A 17,915-nucleotide genomic window follows, 5' to 3' on the forward strand; every position below is an offset into this window, starting at 1 on the left:
GGATGTGATTTTGCTAAGCCTTTATAAATTCTTGTGAAACCAGTCATGTATAGCATGATCTTTCCAGAATTTGCACTCTAGTGTCCAGTTTATGGACAATAATGACCTACTTGTCCTACTCTGCAGTGTCTTCTAAGGATGAAAGTTATACACTATCATCATCTGTTGGGAGATATTGGACATTGCAGTGTCTCAGTGGTTAGCTCTGTTTCTTTGCAGAAATGTTTTCCTGGGTTTACATCCCACCAAGAGTGGACGGTTACATGTTGTGGCCTGTAGGTCCGCAGACAGAAGCAGCCAGAGAGCCAGATGTGGCCCATGGGCTGCACTTTGCCCAGATATACAATACTCTGGGGGTCATCTACTGTATACGATGGCTCAGTAATGTTGCCTTGCAACGCTGGGGTCATGGGTTCAAATCCCACCAAGGACAACATCTGCAAGGAGTTTGTATGTTCTCCCTGTGTTTGCGTAGGTTTCCTCCCACATTCCAAAGACATACTGATAGGGAATTTAGATTGTGAGCCCCAATGGGGACAATATTGCTGATGTCTGAAAAACGCTGTGGAATTAATGTTGCTATGTAAGAGAGTAAAATAAATACGGGAGTAAGCTACACTGTAATCACCAGTGGTGTTGTTTTATTCCTCGCAGCTCTAATGCATGCTGTGGTTTTCGGTAATGTGACGGCAATTATCCAACGTATGTACTCTCGTCGCTCATTATACCATACACGTATGAAGGACCTCAAGGATTTCATCCGTGTCCACCGCCTGCCACAGCAGCTTAAACAGCGCATGTTGGAGTACTTCCAGACAACCTGGTCCGTCAACAATGGCATTGATGCCAATGAGGTAGGGAACAAATTATGGCCGCTAATGATTTGATTTTACCTTTACAAAAAAAGTATAAAACTGTAATCTTCATGAAAATCCATTGAAAACTCAATATGGCTGGTTGTGATGTAATGATGAGAGTGACTTTTGTCCAGCAATCCAAATTATGTCCAATGAGACCTGTAGCACATGTAGACTCCATTTCATTGATAGATTCTCTTGTATGGGCTGCTTCCACTGTGAGCCTCACACTGAGTGATAAGTCTTTTTTTTGTCTCTAGCATTTGATGCCTTTTATTTTTTTACAGCTGCTTAAAGATTTTCCAGATGAGTTACGTGCTGATATAGCGATGCACCTCAATAAGGACATTTTGCAGTTACCAGTTTTTGAGACTGCCAGCCGAGGATGTCTGCGCGCCCTATCCCTGCACATCAAAACTTCTTTCTGTGCCCCTGGGGAGTACCTTCTACGACAAGGAGATGCTCTGCAAGCCAATTATTTTGTATGCTCAGGATCTCTGGAAGTCTTGAAGGACAATATGGTGCTGGCTATTCTTGGTGAGTACTACTTGTATTAATTCTTGTACTATCACACCTGTACAACTAAAAGTTTAAAGGGCACCAGACTTGTTATCTATTTTAATAGCAAAGAGAGAAATGGAATTATTTAAACACCAAATACAATTAAATGGATTCAATTTTATTTAGAAGATACTGTCAAATAGTAGAAGGAGAAGAAGAAATAATGATCTGACATCCATAGAACCTATATCCAACAATGATGAGACTAAAGCAGCAGAAGACACATTCAGTGCCCCTCATTTTGGTCCATCCTGGGCCTTGATCATGGCAGTATTCTAAAAGAAGAATAAAAAGGAGACAATTAGGGTGGTTTTACACTTACAGTATTTTTGCGGGCCGATTTTGTGCTGTATTTATTGGCTGATGGCCATGTTTATTGGCTTTTTTCATTCCTCATTCCTGCCGTGATTGCGGTCCAGGTTGGACTGAAATCACTGGCTTTGAAAATATCTGAAACTACTTTACTCTTATCACTGTTGGATCAGTATTGGTTCTATAAATATTGGATAATTATTTTTTTTTTCTCTTTCTTCTACTCGAAAGAATCTTCTAAATAAACTTTGAGTCTAATTAAGTGTCGTAGTTGTTTAAAGAATTGCTAATTGGCCTAACCTCCTACCAATTGTGCACAACACATCCTACCAGAGTGCCGAGAATAATTGCACTTTTAAGGGGAAGTTGTCATAAGAAAATTACCTATTGTTTAAATCAAGTTTTGTTACTTTTTTATTTTTACATTTTTTTCATATAATGATTTTTATTTAAAAAAAATGAAGTATTTCTTCCAGAAAATTATTGCAATTACACATGTTTTGTTGTACACATGCTTATTTCCTTTGTCTGTAATGAACAGCACAAAAAAAACGAGAAAAAAAGGCAAATTGGACATACCGTATATACTCGAGTATAAGCCGAGATTTTCAACCAATTTGTTTAGGCCGAAAGTGCCCCTCTCGGCTTATACTCGAGTGATTGTCCCAGGGGGTAGGCGGGGGGAGGGGAGCGCTGGAGCCGGCGGCATACTCACCCCCTCCTGGCGCGGTCTCTGCACCTCCTGGCTTCTCAGATGGTCTCCGGCGCCGCAGCTCTTCCTGTGTTCAGCCGTCACGTGGTACCGCTCATTAGAGTAATGAATATGCACACAACTCCACTCCCATAGGCATGGAGCGCATATTCATTACCTTAATGAGCGGTACCACATGACCGCAGAACACAGGAAGGAGCTGCCAGCACCGGAGACCATCAGAGAAGCAAGAAGTGCAGAGACCGTGCCAGGAGAGGGTGAGTATGAGTATGACGGGGAGGACGGGGGAGCCATGTGATATTCATCTGTCCCCATCCACCGCCATGTGCAGCTCTGTCTTCTGCGTCCTCTGGCTGTGACATTCAGGTCAGAGGGCGTGATGACGTGGATAGTGCACACCCTCTGCCTGAACAGTCACTCCAGAGACCCAGAAGACAGAGCGGCGTGTGGCAGTGGAACAGGGACAGGTGAATATCGCAGGTGCCAGGGCCCTGAGCCAGCAGTGACATGGGCACCTGGCCCCCATAGCGCGTTGGTGTCCCTGCCTGCTCAGAGCACTGGCACCTGGCCCCCAGTGACATGAGGTGAGTATGTCATTTTTTTAATGGCAGCTGCAGCATTATATGGGGAATATAGAGCTATGGAGCATCTCATGGGGCCATCAACCTTTATACAGCATTTTATGGGGCATATTATGGGGCCATCAACCTTTATGGAGCAGCATATGGGACATATATATCTATGGAGCATCTTATGGGGCCATCAACCTCTATGGAGCAGCATATGGGGCATATTATTCTATAGAGCATCTTATGAGGCCATCAACCTTTATGCAGCATTTTATGGGGCATATTATGGGGCCACCAACCTTTATGGAGCAGCATATGGGGCATATTATTCTATGGAGCATTTGATGGGGCCCATAAGGGGCATATTATGCTATGGACATCTTGTGGGGCAATCATTAACCTTTCATGCAGCATTATATGGGGCATATTTTAACATGGAGCATCTTATGGGGCCATTAACCTTTGCACAGCATTATATGGGACATATTTTTGTATGGAGCATCTTATGAGACCCATCATGAACTTTATGGAGCATTATATGGGGCATATTTTCTATGCAGCATCTTATGTGGCCCATCATGAACTGTATGGAGCATTATATGGGGCTCCTGATTCAATGTGGATATTCAAAAACATTTATCCTACTGATGTCTCAATTAATTTCACTTTTATTGGTATCTATTTTTATTTTTTAAATTTACCAGTAGCTGCTGCATTTCCCACCCTAGGCTTATACTAGTCAATAAGTTTTCCCAGTTTTTTGTGGCAAAATTAGGGGCCTCGGCTTATACTCGGGTCAGCTTATACTCGACTATATACGGTAATTTCACACAAAACCCCAAAAATGGGCCAGACAAAATTGTTGCCACCTTTTCAAAATTGTGAGTAAACAACTTTGTTTCAAGAGTGTGATGCTCTTTCAGATTTTCCTGTGGCAAGTAAGAGGTGTGGGCAATATGGAAATCACACATGAAACTTGACAAAAAAAGGGAGAAGTTGACTCAATCTTTTCATTGCATGTCTGTGTGTGCCACACTAAGCATGGAGAAAATAAAAAGGAGAAGAGTAATGTCTGAGGACTTGAGATCCAACATTTTCGAAAAATATGAACAATCTCAAGATTATAAGTCCATCTCAAAAGATCTTGATGATTCTTTGTCCACAGTACGCAACATAATCAAGAAGTTTACCTATGGCACTGTATCTAATCTCCCTGGACGTGGATGGCAGAGGAAAATTGATGAAAGGTAGCAACACAGGATAGTCTGGATGGTGGATAAGCAGCCACAATTAAGTTCCAAAGAAATTCAAGCTGTCCTGCAGGCTCACTGTGCATCAGTGTCAGTGCAAACTATCTGTCAACATTTGAATAAAATGAAACTCTATCACAGAAGACCCAGGAAGACCCCACTGCTGACACAGAGACATAAAAAAGCTAGGCTGCAGTTTGCCAAAATGTACGTGAGTAAGCCCAAATCCTCCTGTCTTCTTATGAAAGCGTCTTATCTACAGATTAGACCAAGATAGTAGAATGATGTGCTTTAACCAGAAATCTATATGTACCGAAAATGGAATGAGTCCTACAAAGAAAAGAACACAGTACCAACAGTGAAATATCATGGAGGTTAAAATATTTTTTGGGGTTGTTTTTCTACCTATGGAACTGGATGCCTTTACTGTGTGCAATATATCAAGAGATCTGAAGATTACCAAAGTGTTGCCCAGTGTCAGAAAAAGTTGAGTAGAAGTACCCATAAATAGATGGAAATAAAGTGCTGGATACTTCTGAAGTGGCCAGCAATGAGTCCGGTGTAACAGGCCAAATTATCCTCTGTCCAGATTAAACCTGGGTATAGTTTGGCTCAGGCCAGAGTATACCCTGGGAGATAAACATTCCTAGGCCAAACTATACCCTGGGGTGTAAAATAGCCTAGGCCAAACTATTCTACTCCAGGCTACAATGTACCCCTCTATTTTAGGAGCCCTTGTAAATGAGACAGATTTTAGATTCCATTTTTTAATAACTTAAAACTGACTTACACGTATTGGGAAGGTATTTGTGTTGTTAATCACATGGTGAAGATTGATCTTACAAAACATGATCTTACAAAACAATGTGACTGGTAATAGACAACAGTCATTACATCTGAGATTATACTATTATCCATACAGGTAAGTGATCTTAATTTATTGTGTAAACACTACTGAGAAGTGTGCTAATCATTTTTTAACTCTGTGGAAGCCTAACATCTGAGATGTGTGATGCTTATTGTAATGTGTCATGGCACTATTGTAGAATATCCCAGGGCTAGCGGTACCTTCCCTAACAATAAAGCTAGGGGTGCCCTAGCTATAATGGCTTCCCGGATTACTTCTGATGGTAAAGATGCTGGTGTCACGTGCCTTGCTGAGCTCCTAAATCAGCCCTTATCTGTCCCCTCCCCCACCAAGGGAAGTGGGGAGTATTAGAGTTTAAGAATACACAAACCAGACTATCAAGGGAAGACGTACAGGGATAAATGGAAATACCAATCATACAAATATGCACTCAGAAACAACAGCGGGAAGTACAGGAAGGAAAAACCAAATAGAAGAGGATGAGGGTATGCACACAGACAAATCACCAAGCAACAGTCTTCTGAACAGCACTCCAAAAGCCTCCTCAAACAACTAACTCCAGAACCAGATAATCTGAAACTAACCCTGGCAATCCCTTATTGCCAGAGCGAGTAAGTATAGCAGAGGGGAATGGCCAACACTGAATAGCTGAGACTATGAAAGCAGGAAAGCTCCAGGAGTTCTAAGATGAACAGATTAACCCCTCAATTCCTAGCAAAAACCTGTACTGTTTAATATGATGGTGAAGTGCTTCTAATCAGTGCAGGAGTTCGTGAAATCAGACACCGCGGTCTTCTGTCTCTTCTCTGTCACGGCAAACCTGTGACATAATGACTTAGGCTGGTTTCACACTAACGTTTTTTAACGCAGCGCATCGTGCGTGTACATGCGCATGCGTCCTGATCCCCTATCTTTAACATGGGGGCGCATGGTCTAGCGTTTGCACCCGTTCGTATGCGTTTTCGTGTGCATGCGTTTTTTTGTGGTGTGCGCCCCATGCGCACCGGACGCAACCTGTTGCATTTTTGGTCCGTCCGACCTGTCTCAAAAAAACACGTGCGCACGGAATGCGACAAAATAACACATTACAGCCTATGGGAACGCAGACGTGCGCATAGACATGCGCACGTCAGCATTTAAAATCGCATGCGCTTTAAGAGTCAATATGGCTACAAACTGGTTAAAATGCATGCACATAAAATAAGCAAACGCATGCAAAACCCAATGATGTGTCTTTTTCATGCGTTTGGACGGCGCGCGCAGCGCAAAAAAAACGCTAGTGTGAAAGTAGCCTTAGATGTTAGAGTTCCACAAAGAACTTCAACCTTTATATTTCCATAAAAGATGACTAGCACACTTCTCAGTAGTGTTTGTATATTAAATAAAAAGCACTAATCTAAAACCTTAGAATGCAGACATAACTTGATCATATCACTTCACTGGTTTTCTCACCCTTTCTATGATTTGTTGAAAAGTGTGTAGGTATCATTAAATCATACTCAGACGCACAGCTGCTTTTAATGTGTAACTACAGAAAAGTGTGGTAGGATACTTTTCTTTGTGGAAGGCCGGGGTCACACTGGCGAATAAAACGGACGAATGCAATGAGATAAAAAATCGCATTGCATTCGAACCCATGTTTTTCTATGGGACAGCTCCCATCATGCGATTTTTTATCGCATCCGATCCTCTGACCGAGACAATCGCAGCATGCTGCGATTGTCACCGATTTTCGGATCGGATTCGACAATACAAGTCTATGGGGGCGAGAAAAAATGGGACTAAAAACGGACCGATGTGTGAGTTGCGATTAAATCGCACCCGGTGTCCTTTAGCAAAAGCCGGCAATTCTTTATTCCAATACAGTAAAATCACAGAGACCGGTTAAATAAAGAAAGATGAATATATCTCGACACAATATATATACACTCACTGGCCACTTTATTAGGTACACCTGTCCAACTGTGTGTTAAGACTTAATTTCTAATCAGCCAATCACATGGCGGCAACTCAGTGCATTTAGGCATGTAGACATGGTCAAGACAATCTCCTGCAGTTCAAACCGAGCATCAGTATGGGGAAGAAAGGTGATTTGAGTGCCTTTGAACGTGGCAAGATTGTTGGTGCCAGAAGGGCTGGTCTGAGTATTTCAGAAACTGCTGATCTACTGGGATTTTCACGCACAACCATCTCTAGGGTTTACAGAGAATGGTCCGAAAAAGAAAAAAAATCCAGTGAGCGGCAGTTCTGTGGCCGGAAATGCCATGTTGATGCCAGAGGTCAGAGGAGAATGGGCAGACTGGTTCGAGCTGATAGAAAGGCAACAGTGACTCAAATTGCCACCCGTTACAACCAAGGTAGGCAGAAGAGCATCTCTGAACGCACAGTGCGTCGAACTTTGAGGCAGATGGGCTACAGCAGCAGAAGACCACACTGGGTACCACTCCTCTCAGCTAAGAACAGGAAACTGAGGCTACAATTTGCACAAGCTCATCGAAATTGGACAGTAGAAGATTGGAAAAACGTTGCCTGGTCTGATGAGTCTCGATTTCTGCTGCGACATTCGGATGGTAGGGTCAGAATTTGGCGTAAACAACATGAAAGCATGGATCCATCCTGCCTTGTATCAACGGTTCAGGCTGGTGGTGGTGGTGTCATGGTGTGGGGAATTTTTTCTGGGCACTCTTTGGGCCCCTTGGTGCCAATTGAGCATCGTTGCAACGCCACAGCCTACCTGAGTATTGTTGCTGACCATGTCCATCCCTTTATGACCACAATGTACCCAACATCTGATGGCTACTTTCAGCAGGATAATGCACCATGTCATAAAGCTCGAATCATCTCAGATTGGTTTCTTGAACATGACAATGAGTTTACTGTACTCAAATGGCCTCCTCAGTCACCAGATCTCAATCCAATAGAGCATCTTTGGGATGTGGTGGAACGGGAGATTCGCATCAGGGATGTGCAGCCGACAAATCTGCGCCAACTGTGTGATGCCATCATGTCAATATGGTCCAAAATCTCTGAGGAATGCTTCCAGCACCTTGTTGAATCTCTGCCACGAAGAATTGAGGCAGTTCTGAAGGCAAAAGGGGGTCCAACCCGTTACTAGCATGGTGTACCTAATAAAGTGGCCAGTGAGTGTATATATATTTTATACATGTCATAGAGACACATTTATACATATATTTGACATTCATACAGTTCATCATAGCAGAATTAGCCGCAGAAACATTTGCCGGCTTTTGTATAATTATGCTCCTGCCCGACTTGAAATAACACATGGTTTACATATAGTTAACCATTTCACTTCATGTTTTTTTTGTAATGTCTATCACTATTAATTAGATGAGTGTTTGTGGGTAAAATTATGGAGTTGTAGGGGTTAATTTAAGGGGTTAATTCGTTGTATTAAATTGCAGGGACTCCTGCTGACGTCACTGAGGCTGCAGGGAGTCCTCGTAATTTAATACAACGAATTAACCCCTTAAATTAACCCGTACAACTCCATAATTTTACCCACAAACACTCATCTAATTAATAGTGATAGACATTACAAAAAAAACATGAAATGAAATGGTTAGCTATATGTAAACCATGTGTCATTTCATGTAGGGCAGGAGCATAATTATACAAAAGCCGGCGAATGTTTCTGCGGCTATTCTGCTATGATGAACTGTATGAATGTCAAATATATGTATAAATGTGTCTCTATGACATGTATAAAATATATATATATATATATGTGTCTAGATCTATTAATTCGTTTGTGTGGGGAAACCTGTCATTGGGCTCCATTATATGTCCATTTTGCTATCCAGCGAGAAAATCTCGCCAGACGGATGTCAAAAGGATCCTTACATGCGATTAAAATCGCATCAATGAAGAAAAATCGCATCAAAAACGGATCACTGGTTAAGATACCTTTGTGCGATTTCGGACCGTTAAAATGGGACCGATTTTTTATTGGTTGTGTGTGACTCCAGCCGAAGTCTCATATTTTTACTGATTGATTTTTTTTGCTTCAATTAATAAAATTCTATGTGTTTAGAACTTTAGGACTTAAGTTACCTATCTTCTCACAAAACTTGAATGTTGAAAAACTTAGTCATTCTTAAATTTCTATTTTGCATCTGTGTTCTCTAGGAAACCAATTGTTACATCAACTGATCTTCATGGTGCCATTGAAGGGATAAAAAATTTCACAGTATCAATAAAAAGAGAGATGTGAGGGAACACTTAGCTAATTTAAATTAATTTAAATCTCCTGGTCCAGATGAATTACATCCTAGGGTACTGAAAGAGATAGCAGAGGAAATTGCAGAACCACTAGCCAGAATCTTTGAAAAATCCTAGAGAAAAGGAGAAGTCCCAGAAGATTGGAGAAGGGCAAATGTTGTCCCTATCTTCAAAAAAGGAAAGAAGATGGATCCAGGAAATTATAGGCCAGTGAGCCTTACTTCTATACCAGGAATGATTTTCAAACACATTATTTAACAACATGTATGTAAGTATTTGGATAAAAATACAGTAAATAACCAGAGCCAGCATGGGTTTGTAGCAAACAAGTCATGCCAGACTAATTAAATTTCCTTCTATGATGGAATCACTGAGTGGGTGGATCAGGAAAATGTGGTAGATATAGTATATCTCATACTATCCTTATAGAAGAAATGACAAAGTATGGGATTGACAAGGCTACGGTTAGGTGGATTCATAACTGGCTCTGTGATCATACTCAAAGAGTGGTAATAAATGGTTGCATATCCAATTGGAAGAGTGTTTCAAGTGGGGTACCACAAGGCTCAGTCCTGGCCCCAGTGTTGTTCAACATTTTCATAAATTATCTAGATAAGGGAACTGAAGGTAAACTAATCAAATTTGTAGACGATGCAAAGTTAACACTGTAGAAGACAGGGAAACGATTCAGAATAATCTAGATAAGCTTGAGCAATATGAAGCGACAAATAGAAGGGTATTTAACAGGGAGAAATACAATATTCTACACCTGAGCAAGAAAAATGAAAATTGCATCTACAGGAGTAGAACTAAGCATCAGCATGTGTGAAAAAGATTTGGGTATACTAATAGATCACAGACTGCACGTGAGTCATCAGAGTAATGCAGCAGCAAAAAAGGTAAACACAGTTCTAGGATGTATTAAGAGAAGCATAGATTCTAGATCACGTGAAGTAATTATCCCCTTCTACTCCTCCTTGGTCAGGCCTCATCTAGAATACTGTGTCCAGTTCTGGGCACAACATTTTTAAAAACTAGAGAAAGTTCAGAGAGGAGCTACAAGGATGATGAGCGGACTGCAAAGTATTTCCTTTGAGGAATGGTTAAAGTATCTGGTAATGTTTAGCTTGGGAAAAAGAAGGCAAGAGGAGACTGAATAGCTGTCTACAAATATCTGAAGGGCTGTCACAGTGAAGAGAGATCATCCATATTCTCATTTAATACATGGAAACACGTGAAGCAATGGAATGAAACTGAACTGGAGATGATACAGATTTAATATTAGAAAATACTTTTTGACAGGGAAGGTGATCAATGAGTGGAACAGGCTGCCACGAGAGGTGGTGAGTTCTCCTTCAATGGAAGTCTTCAAACAGGGGTTGGACAGACGTCTGTCTGAGATGGTTTAGTGAACCCTGTGCTGCACTGAGCGAGGATTGGACATACATGATGATCCTTGAGGTCCCTTCCAATTCTAACATTCTATGATTCTAATTCTTGTGTATATCATTCAATGCTTGTAGTATAATCTTGCATAAGGAGGTATGAAATTACCTAGGCCATAATATACCCAAGGTATAATGAAGCCTAGGCAACTTTAACCCCAAGTATAGTCAAGACTTGAGGTATACTATGGCCTGTTACACCAGATCTAAATCCCATTGAACACCTGTGGAGAGATCTCAAAATTGTTGTTGAGAGAAAGCTCCCTTTAATATAAGTAACCTGAAGCAGAGAGGTGTAAAAGAAGCTTGTTGATACTTGTAGGAAGCGATTGATTGCAGTTATTTATTCCAAAGGTTATGCAGCCAAATATTAAGCTGAGGGTGCCAACAATTTTGTCTAGCCCATTTTCGGGATATTGTGTTAAATTATGTCCAATTTGTCTATTTGTATCTGTTTTTTGTTGTTGTTCCAATACTCACAAATAAACATGTGTATAACAAAACTTGTGTAATTGCAATCATTTTCTGGGAGAAATACTTCATTTTCTGTAACAATTTCAAGGGTGTCAACACTTTCGACCATGACTGTGTATAGTGCTTAGCTTAAGAGAGTACACCCCAACAGATTTGTCATAAAAAACCTTTAGTCTCCCTTCAGAATCTTCTATAGCAGACCTGGGCAAAGTGCGGCCCGCGGGCCAGACTGAGACAGCCAGAGGGCTGTAAATCAGAGATCCACGGGCCGCATGGTGCCCGCCGGCTTGCTGTTTCCATGTGCAGCTCTGCGCTGCGCCGCTGGATCTTTTGGTGGAGGAGGGGCCTCTGGCCACTTCCTCCACCAATCAGCGTGTGAAACAGCTGACGCGATGACGTTATTTCATCGCGTTAGCTGTGTACTCCAGAAACTCCACACACCGGAGGCAGGGAGAGAAGCAGAGTGCCGAGGAACAGGACCGAGGTGAGTATGTGGTGTTTTTTTTTGTTCTCATGTGTATGGGCTGTTTGGGTGGGCATGGGGAGGCTATGGGGGTGTGATATGGTGCTGCACACATGGGGTGACATGGTGCTGCAAACATGGGGTGACATGGTGCTGCAAACATGGGGTGACGTGGTGCTGCAAACATGGGGTGATGTGGTGCTGCACACATGAGGTGACGTGGTGCTGCACACATGGGGTGACATGGTGCTGCACACAGTGGGGGTGACATGGTGCTACACACATGTTGTGACATGGTGCTGAACATGGGGAGTGACATGGTGCTGCACATGGGAGGGTGACATGGTGCTGCACATAGGGGGGTGGCATGGTGCTGCACATAGGGGGGTGGCATGGTGCTGCACATGGTGGGTTGACATGGTGCTCCACATGGGGTGAAATGCTGCACATAGTGCTGCATATGGGGGCAACATGTTGCATATGGTGCTGCATATGGGGGCAACATGCGGCACATGGGGAGGCTATGGGGGGCAACATGCTGCACATGGGGAGCCTATGGGGGAGACATGCAGTGTATATAGGGAGGCTTGTTGGGGCTCATGCAGTGCATATAGGGAGGCTGTGTGGGGCTCATGCAGTGCATATAGAGAGGTTGTGTTGAGCTTATACAGTGTACAGTGGGGAAAAAAAGTATTTAGTCAGTCAGCAATAGTGCAAGTTCCACCACTTAAAAAGATGAGAGGCGTCTGTAATTTACATCATAGGTAGACCTCAACTATGGGAGACAAACTGAGAAAAAAAAATCCAGAAAATCACATTGTCTGTTTTTTTTTCATTTTATTTGCATATTATGGTGGAAAATAAGTATTTGGTCAGAAACAAGCAATCAAGATTTATGGCTCTCACAGACCTGTAACTTCTTCTTTAAGAGTCTCCTCTTTCCTCCACTCATTACCTGTAGTAATGGCACCTGTTTAAACTTGTTATCAGTATAAAAAGACACCTGTGCACACCCTCAAACAGTCTGACTCCAAACTCCACTATGGTGAAGACCAAAGAGCTGTCAAAGGACACCAGAAACAAAATTGTAGCCCTGCACCAGGCTGGGAAGACTGAATCTGCAATAGCCAACCAGCTTGGAGTGAAGAAATCAACTGTGGGAGCAATAATTAGAAAATGGAAGACATACAAGACCACTGATAATCTTCCTTGATCTGGTGCTCTACGCAAAATCCCACCCCGTGGGGTCAGAATGATCACAAGAACGGTGAGCAAAAATCCCAGATCCACGCGGGGGGACCTAGTGAATGAACTGCAGAGAGCTGGGACCAATGTAACAAGGCCTACCATAAGTAACACACTACGCCACCATGGACTCAGATCCTGCAGTGCCAGACGTGTCCCACTGCTTAAGCCTGTACATGTCCGGGCCCGTCTGAAGTTTGCTAGAGAGCATTTGGATGATCCAGAGGAGTTTTGGGAGAATGTCCTATGGTCTGATGAAACCAAACTGGAACTGTTTGGTAGAAACACAACTTGTCGTGTTTGGAGGAAAAAGAATACTGAGTTGCATCCATCAAACACCATACCTATTGTAAAGCATGGTGGTGGAAACATCATGCTTTGGGGCTGTTTCTCTGCAAAGGGGCCAGGACGACTGATCCGGGTACATGAAAGAATGAATGGGGCCATGTATCGTGAGATTTTGAGTGCAAACCTCCTTCCATCAGCAAGGGCATTGAAGATGAAACGTGGCTGGGTCTTTCAACATGACAATGATCCAAAGCACACCGCCAGGGCAACGAAGGAGTGGCTTCGTAAGAAGCATTTCAAGGTCCTGGAGTGGCCTAGCCAGTCTCCAGATCTCAACCCTATAGAAAACCTTTGGAGGGAGTTTAAAGTCCGTGTTGCCAAGCGAAAAGCCAAAAACATCACTGCTCTAGAGGAGATCTGCATGGAGGAATGGGCCAACATACCAACAACAGTGTGTGGCAACCTTGTGAAGACTTACAGAAAATGTTTGACCTCTGTCATTGCCAACAAAGGATATATCACAAAGTATTGAGATGAAATTTTGTTTCTGACCAAATACTTATTTTCCACCATAATATGCAAATAAAATGAAAAAAAAACAGACAATGTGATTTTCTGGATTTTTTTTTCTCAGTTTGTCTCCCATAGTTGAGGTCTACCTATGATGTAAATTACAGACGCCTCTCATCTTTTTAAGTGGTGGAACTTGCACTATTGCTGACTGACTAAATACTTTTTTTCCCCACTGTATATAGGGAGGCTGTGTGGGGTTCATGCAGCATATATAGGGAGGCTGTGTGGAGCTCATGCAGCATATATAGGGAGGCTGTGTGGGGCTCATACAGTTTATATAGGGAGGCTTGTTGGGGCACATGCAGTGCATATAGGAAGGCTGTGTGGGGCTCATGCAGTGCATATAGAGAGGCTGTGTTGGGCTCATGCAGTGTATATAGGGAGGCTGTGTGGGGCTCATGCAGTGCATATAGAGAGTCTGTGTTGGGCTCATGCAGTGTATATAGGGAGGCTGTGTGGGGTTCATGCAGCATATATAGGAAGGCTGTGTGGGGCTCATACAGTGTATATAGGGAGGCTGTGTGGGGCTCATGCAGTGTATATAGGGAGGCTGTGTGGGGTTCATGCAGCATATATAGGAAGGCTGTGTGGGGCTCATACAGTGTATATAGGGAGGCTGTGTGGGGCTCATGCAGTGTATATAGGGAGGCTGTGTGGGGCTCATGCAGTATATGGGGAGGCTGTGTGGGGCTCATGCCGTATACATAGGGAGGCTGTGTGGGTCTCTTGCCGCATATGGGGAGGCTGTGTTGGGCTCATGCCGCATATGGGGGAGGCTGTGTGGGGCTTATGCTGTATATAAGGAGGCTCAGTGGGGCTCATGCCACATATGGGGGAGGCTGTGTGGGGCTCATGCCGCATATAAGGGGCTGTGGGTGGTTCATACGATATACAGAAATGGCTATATCGTATTGATATTGAGCAGAATGAATTTTGGCATATTGATTTGGCCTTCCATAACAGTCACGGTCTCTCATGTGGCCCCTCAGGAAAAGTATAGAACCCCTGTTCTATAGCATACTATACTACAAAATACTCCCACATACTAAACTTTTTGTCTACTGTCATGCCACTGATTCCCAAAGCTATTTTACTACTATGTCATTTGAAATTCATGTGTAGCTACCCTGCCAGAAACATTCAAAGTGCATTCCCTTTATTCTCCATATCTTAGGGAAAGGAGATCTGATTGGTGCCGACATCTCCAACAAGGACCAGGTGGTTAAAACAAATGCAGATGTGAAAGCCCTGACCTACTGTGATCTGCAATATCTCAGCCTTAGAGGGCTACTGGAGGTGTTAGAATTGTACCCAGAGTATTCTAGCAAATTCATGGCAGACATTCATCATGACCTGACGTTTAACTTGCGTGAAGGCAGTGAAACAGATGTAAGAAACATATGAAGATTTTTTTTTATAATCAACTGTATTGTAAAAACACAGACAATGCAACTATTTTAAACCAACTTTGTTGTAGAAATGAAGTGGAATGACTTTATGTTTCATTTCTCATTTTATCCATGTTGTCATCGTAAAGAGCAGATTTGGTCTACTTATCATTTATCATTTTGTATTTTTTTTACTCTAGGGATGCTACAGGTTTGCCCGATCACCACGGCTCTCACAGGTAATGCATACAGGGGTAGACTTACTGCATGAACCTAGTCATAGAATCATATAATGGTAGAGTTGGAATGGACCTCCTGGGTCATCTGGTCCAACCCCCTGCTCAAAGCAGGATTCACTATATCATCCCAGACAGATGTCTGTCCAGCCTCTGTTTGAAGTCACACTGCATGAATATCAGTCAGGAGGCCGCTTTGATCATTCTGGTGTAACATGGCGCTGGGAGGTAGCCGTGGGCGAGGTAATCAATCTCTAAAGGTACTGTCACACTTAGCGATGTACCAGCGATCCCGACCAGCGATATGACGCGGTCAGGATCGCTGGTACATCGCTAAGTGGTCACTAGTGAGCTGCCACACAGGCAGATCTCACTAGCGACATCGCTGGGGACGGGGGTCGCTACTTACCTGTCACACCAGGCGATCCTGCGTCCTCCCACCCGGCTCCACGCGTTGCTCGTCGTCACAGCAGGAAGCGCCGCAGGAAGCTGACGACGAGAAATGGTCCTGGACGTTCTCGCGCGATCAGCGATAAGCAGCGGGGGAGCGGGTTGTAGATAAGTATCAGACACAGCGATATCGCTAGTTATAGCGATATTGCTAGCGATATCGCTTAGTGTGACAGTACCTTTACTCCCCGACACCTTACATGAAGGTGGGGTCCTGGCTGGGTGTGTGGATTTGCGCTGTGGGGGTGCTGCGCCCTTGCAGGAGACATGTAACCAATGACTTTGGTTGGTCAGGACAATATGTTTGAAAGTTCAATGAGGGAGAAAATAAGCTTTTAGACAACAATAATTTGGGGGAATTATATACAGTAGATAGCAGGTACATAACATTTTACAATATGGAGCATTTTCCACACAGTTTAAATTCATTCCTCTCTACTCGTTTGTCCTCTACCTTCAATGGTCCTTTCTACTTCACCACAGCCCTGCTGAATACTACAGTCCAGTTAGCAAGAGTCCTATTCTCAACTCTCAGTTCCGAGTCTTCTTTCCCTTCTAGAGAAATATATTGCCACTAGGTCCACTACTTATGCTCTCGTCATTGATGCTCTGGAACTCCTGCCTGGGGTACTCTCTTTGTCTTATATACTCTGTCCCATTTAGGCCCATTACCTCTCGAAGTTATAAACTCTGGGCCATACTGCTAGGCGTCCTCTCTCAGGTCCGTCTCCGATCAATCACTCTATTCTTTTAGTCACTTCTCTGCCACTTTCCGCTAGTATCTTGCTATCTCTGTCTCTGGGATTCTTACTGGAAACTGTCTCACTCCCTTGAGCTTGACCTCTCCTACTCTGGGCTAGGCCCATTAAACCTCACTTTCCCTACTGTCAAAAAACACACATCATTAACAACTTTATCTTATAGTACAATTCAGATTACACATTAGGATAAGACACCTGCTTTTCAAAGAGAGACGAGGGTTATATGTCCATCACCTTACACTGGTTTCTCTGTTTTCTCCATGGGGTGGTACGTGCTCAATAAATTCCTTTATATATAGTTAATAATTCGCTTTCTCAAGAAATGTTGTCTTTTCTGGGATCCAAGTTCACAACCTGTAGTATGACTGAATTTTCTCTGCCTAAAAGTCTAAAAAAAGTATTCAACTTTTTTATGGGTATATTGTACTACCGTAGTACATAGAGATACATCTCTAGATACTGTATACCTGTGTATTAAAGACTAAAAAAAAGTTTTAAAAAAGTTTAGATTTTTTTTCTAATAAAATTACTAAAAAAAAATGTTAAAAACAATTACAGTAATCACATTTATTAATACAATTTTTAAAAATAAACCTCACAAATAAGCAAGTTCCTATTTAGTATCCCTGTAATTACGCTTATTGTTTAGTACACTAATAAAACATTTAATACAAATGTAAAGCTTACACGTGTTTGGCAAAATGGCAATTAAAAGACTGTAGCCCGTTTTGAAAGGATAAAAAAACAAAACCTCATACACTGTAGTGAAGTTTCTTGAAAAATAAAAGTACTGAGCAAAAAAAAAATAGTGCAAGTGCATCACAAAAACTTTGTGTATATTGATATGTTATATAATTTATACTGTACATGTGTGTACTTTGTGTATGTGTGCATAATGTGCTAATGGGTGTAGAATGTATTAGCATATTCATATTTTACAGTATATATGTGAGCAAAATGAGAATATTCACACAAAGAGGAGCGTGTATATGCTGGTGGGGCCTGACAAAGAGGGGATGGAGTTGCAGATACAATCCTGTGCAAGGACCAGTCACTGTCAGTTTCTGCCTCTACAAATACGTTTTTTCAATGAACTGTATATAGGCAGCAACTACCACCAGACTCTTTGCAATAGCTTGATGCTGACAAAATATATTGTTTAATAGAAGCAACGCATGTTAGGATCTCATTTCAGCTATTAGAGGTAGATCGATCAGAAAA

The 17,915-nt window shown here is 42.5% G+C and overlaps 1 protein-coding gene across 1 annotated transcript in view; it reads left to right on the forward strand.

The window, feature by feature from the left end:
• KCNH4 (potassium voltage-gated channel subfamily H member 4) overlaps positions 1–15,263 on the forward strand; it is a 54,410-nt gene extending 39,147 nt beyond the window's left edge. The window contains exons 9-11 of the mRNA XM_073572276.1: positions 655–854; positions 1,145–1,394; positions 15,034–15,263. Of these exons, the coding sequence (XP_073428377.1) occupies positions 655–854; positions 1,145–1,394; positions 15,034–15,263 (680 nt within the window). The remainder of the gene's footprint in view (positions 1–654; positions 855–1,144; positions 1,395–15,033) is intronic.
• The last annotated feature ends 2,652 nt before the right edge of the window (positions 15,264–17,915 follow it).

This window comes from Dendrobates tinctorius, unplaced genomic scaffold, assembly GCF_039654945.1.
Source record: "Dendrobates tinctorius isolate UK_male_01 unplaced genomic scaffold, ASM3965494v1 ptg000032l, whole genome shotgun sequence".
Taxonomy (NCBI): domain Eukaryota; kingdom Metazoa; phylum Chordata; class Amphibia; order Anura; family Dendrobatidae; genus Dendrobates; species Dendrobates tinctorius.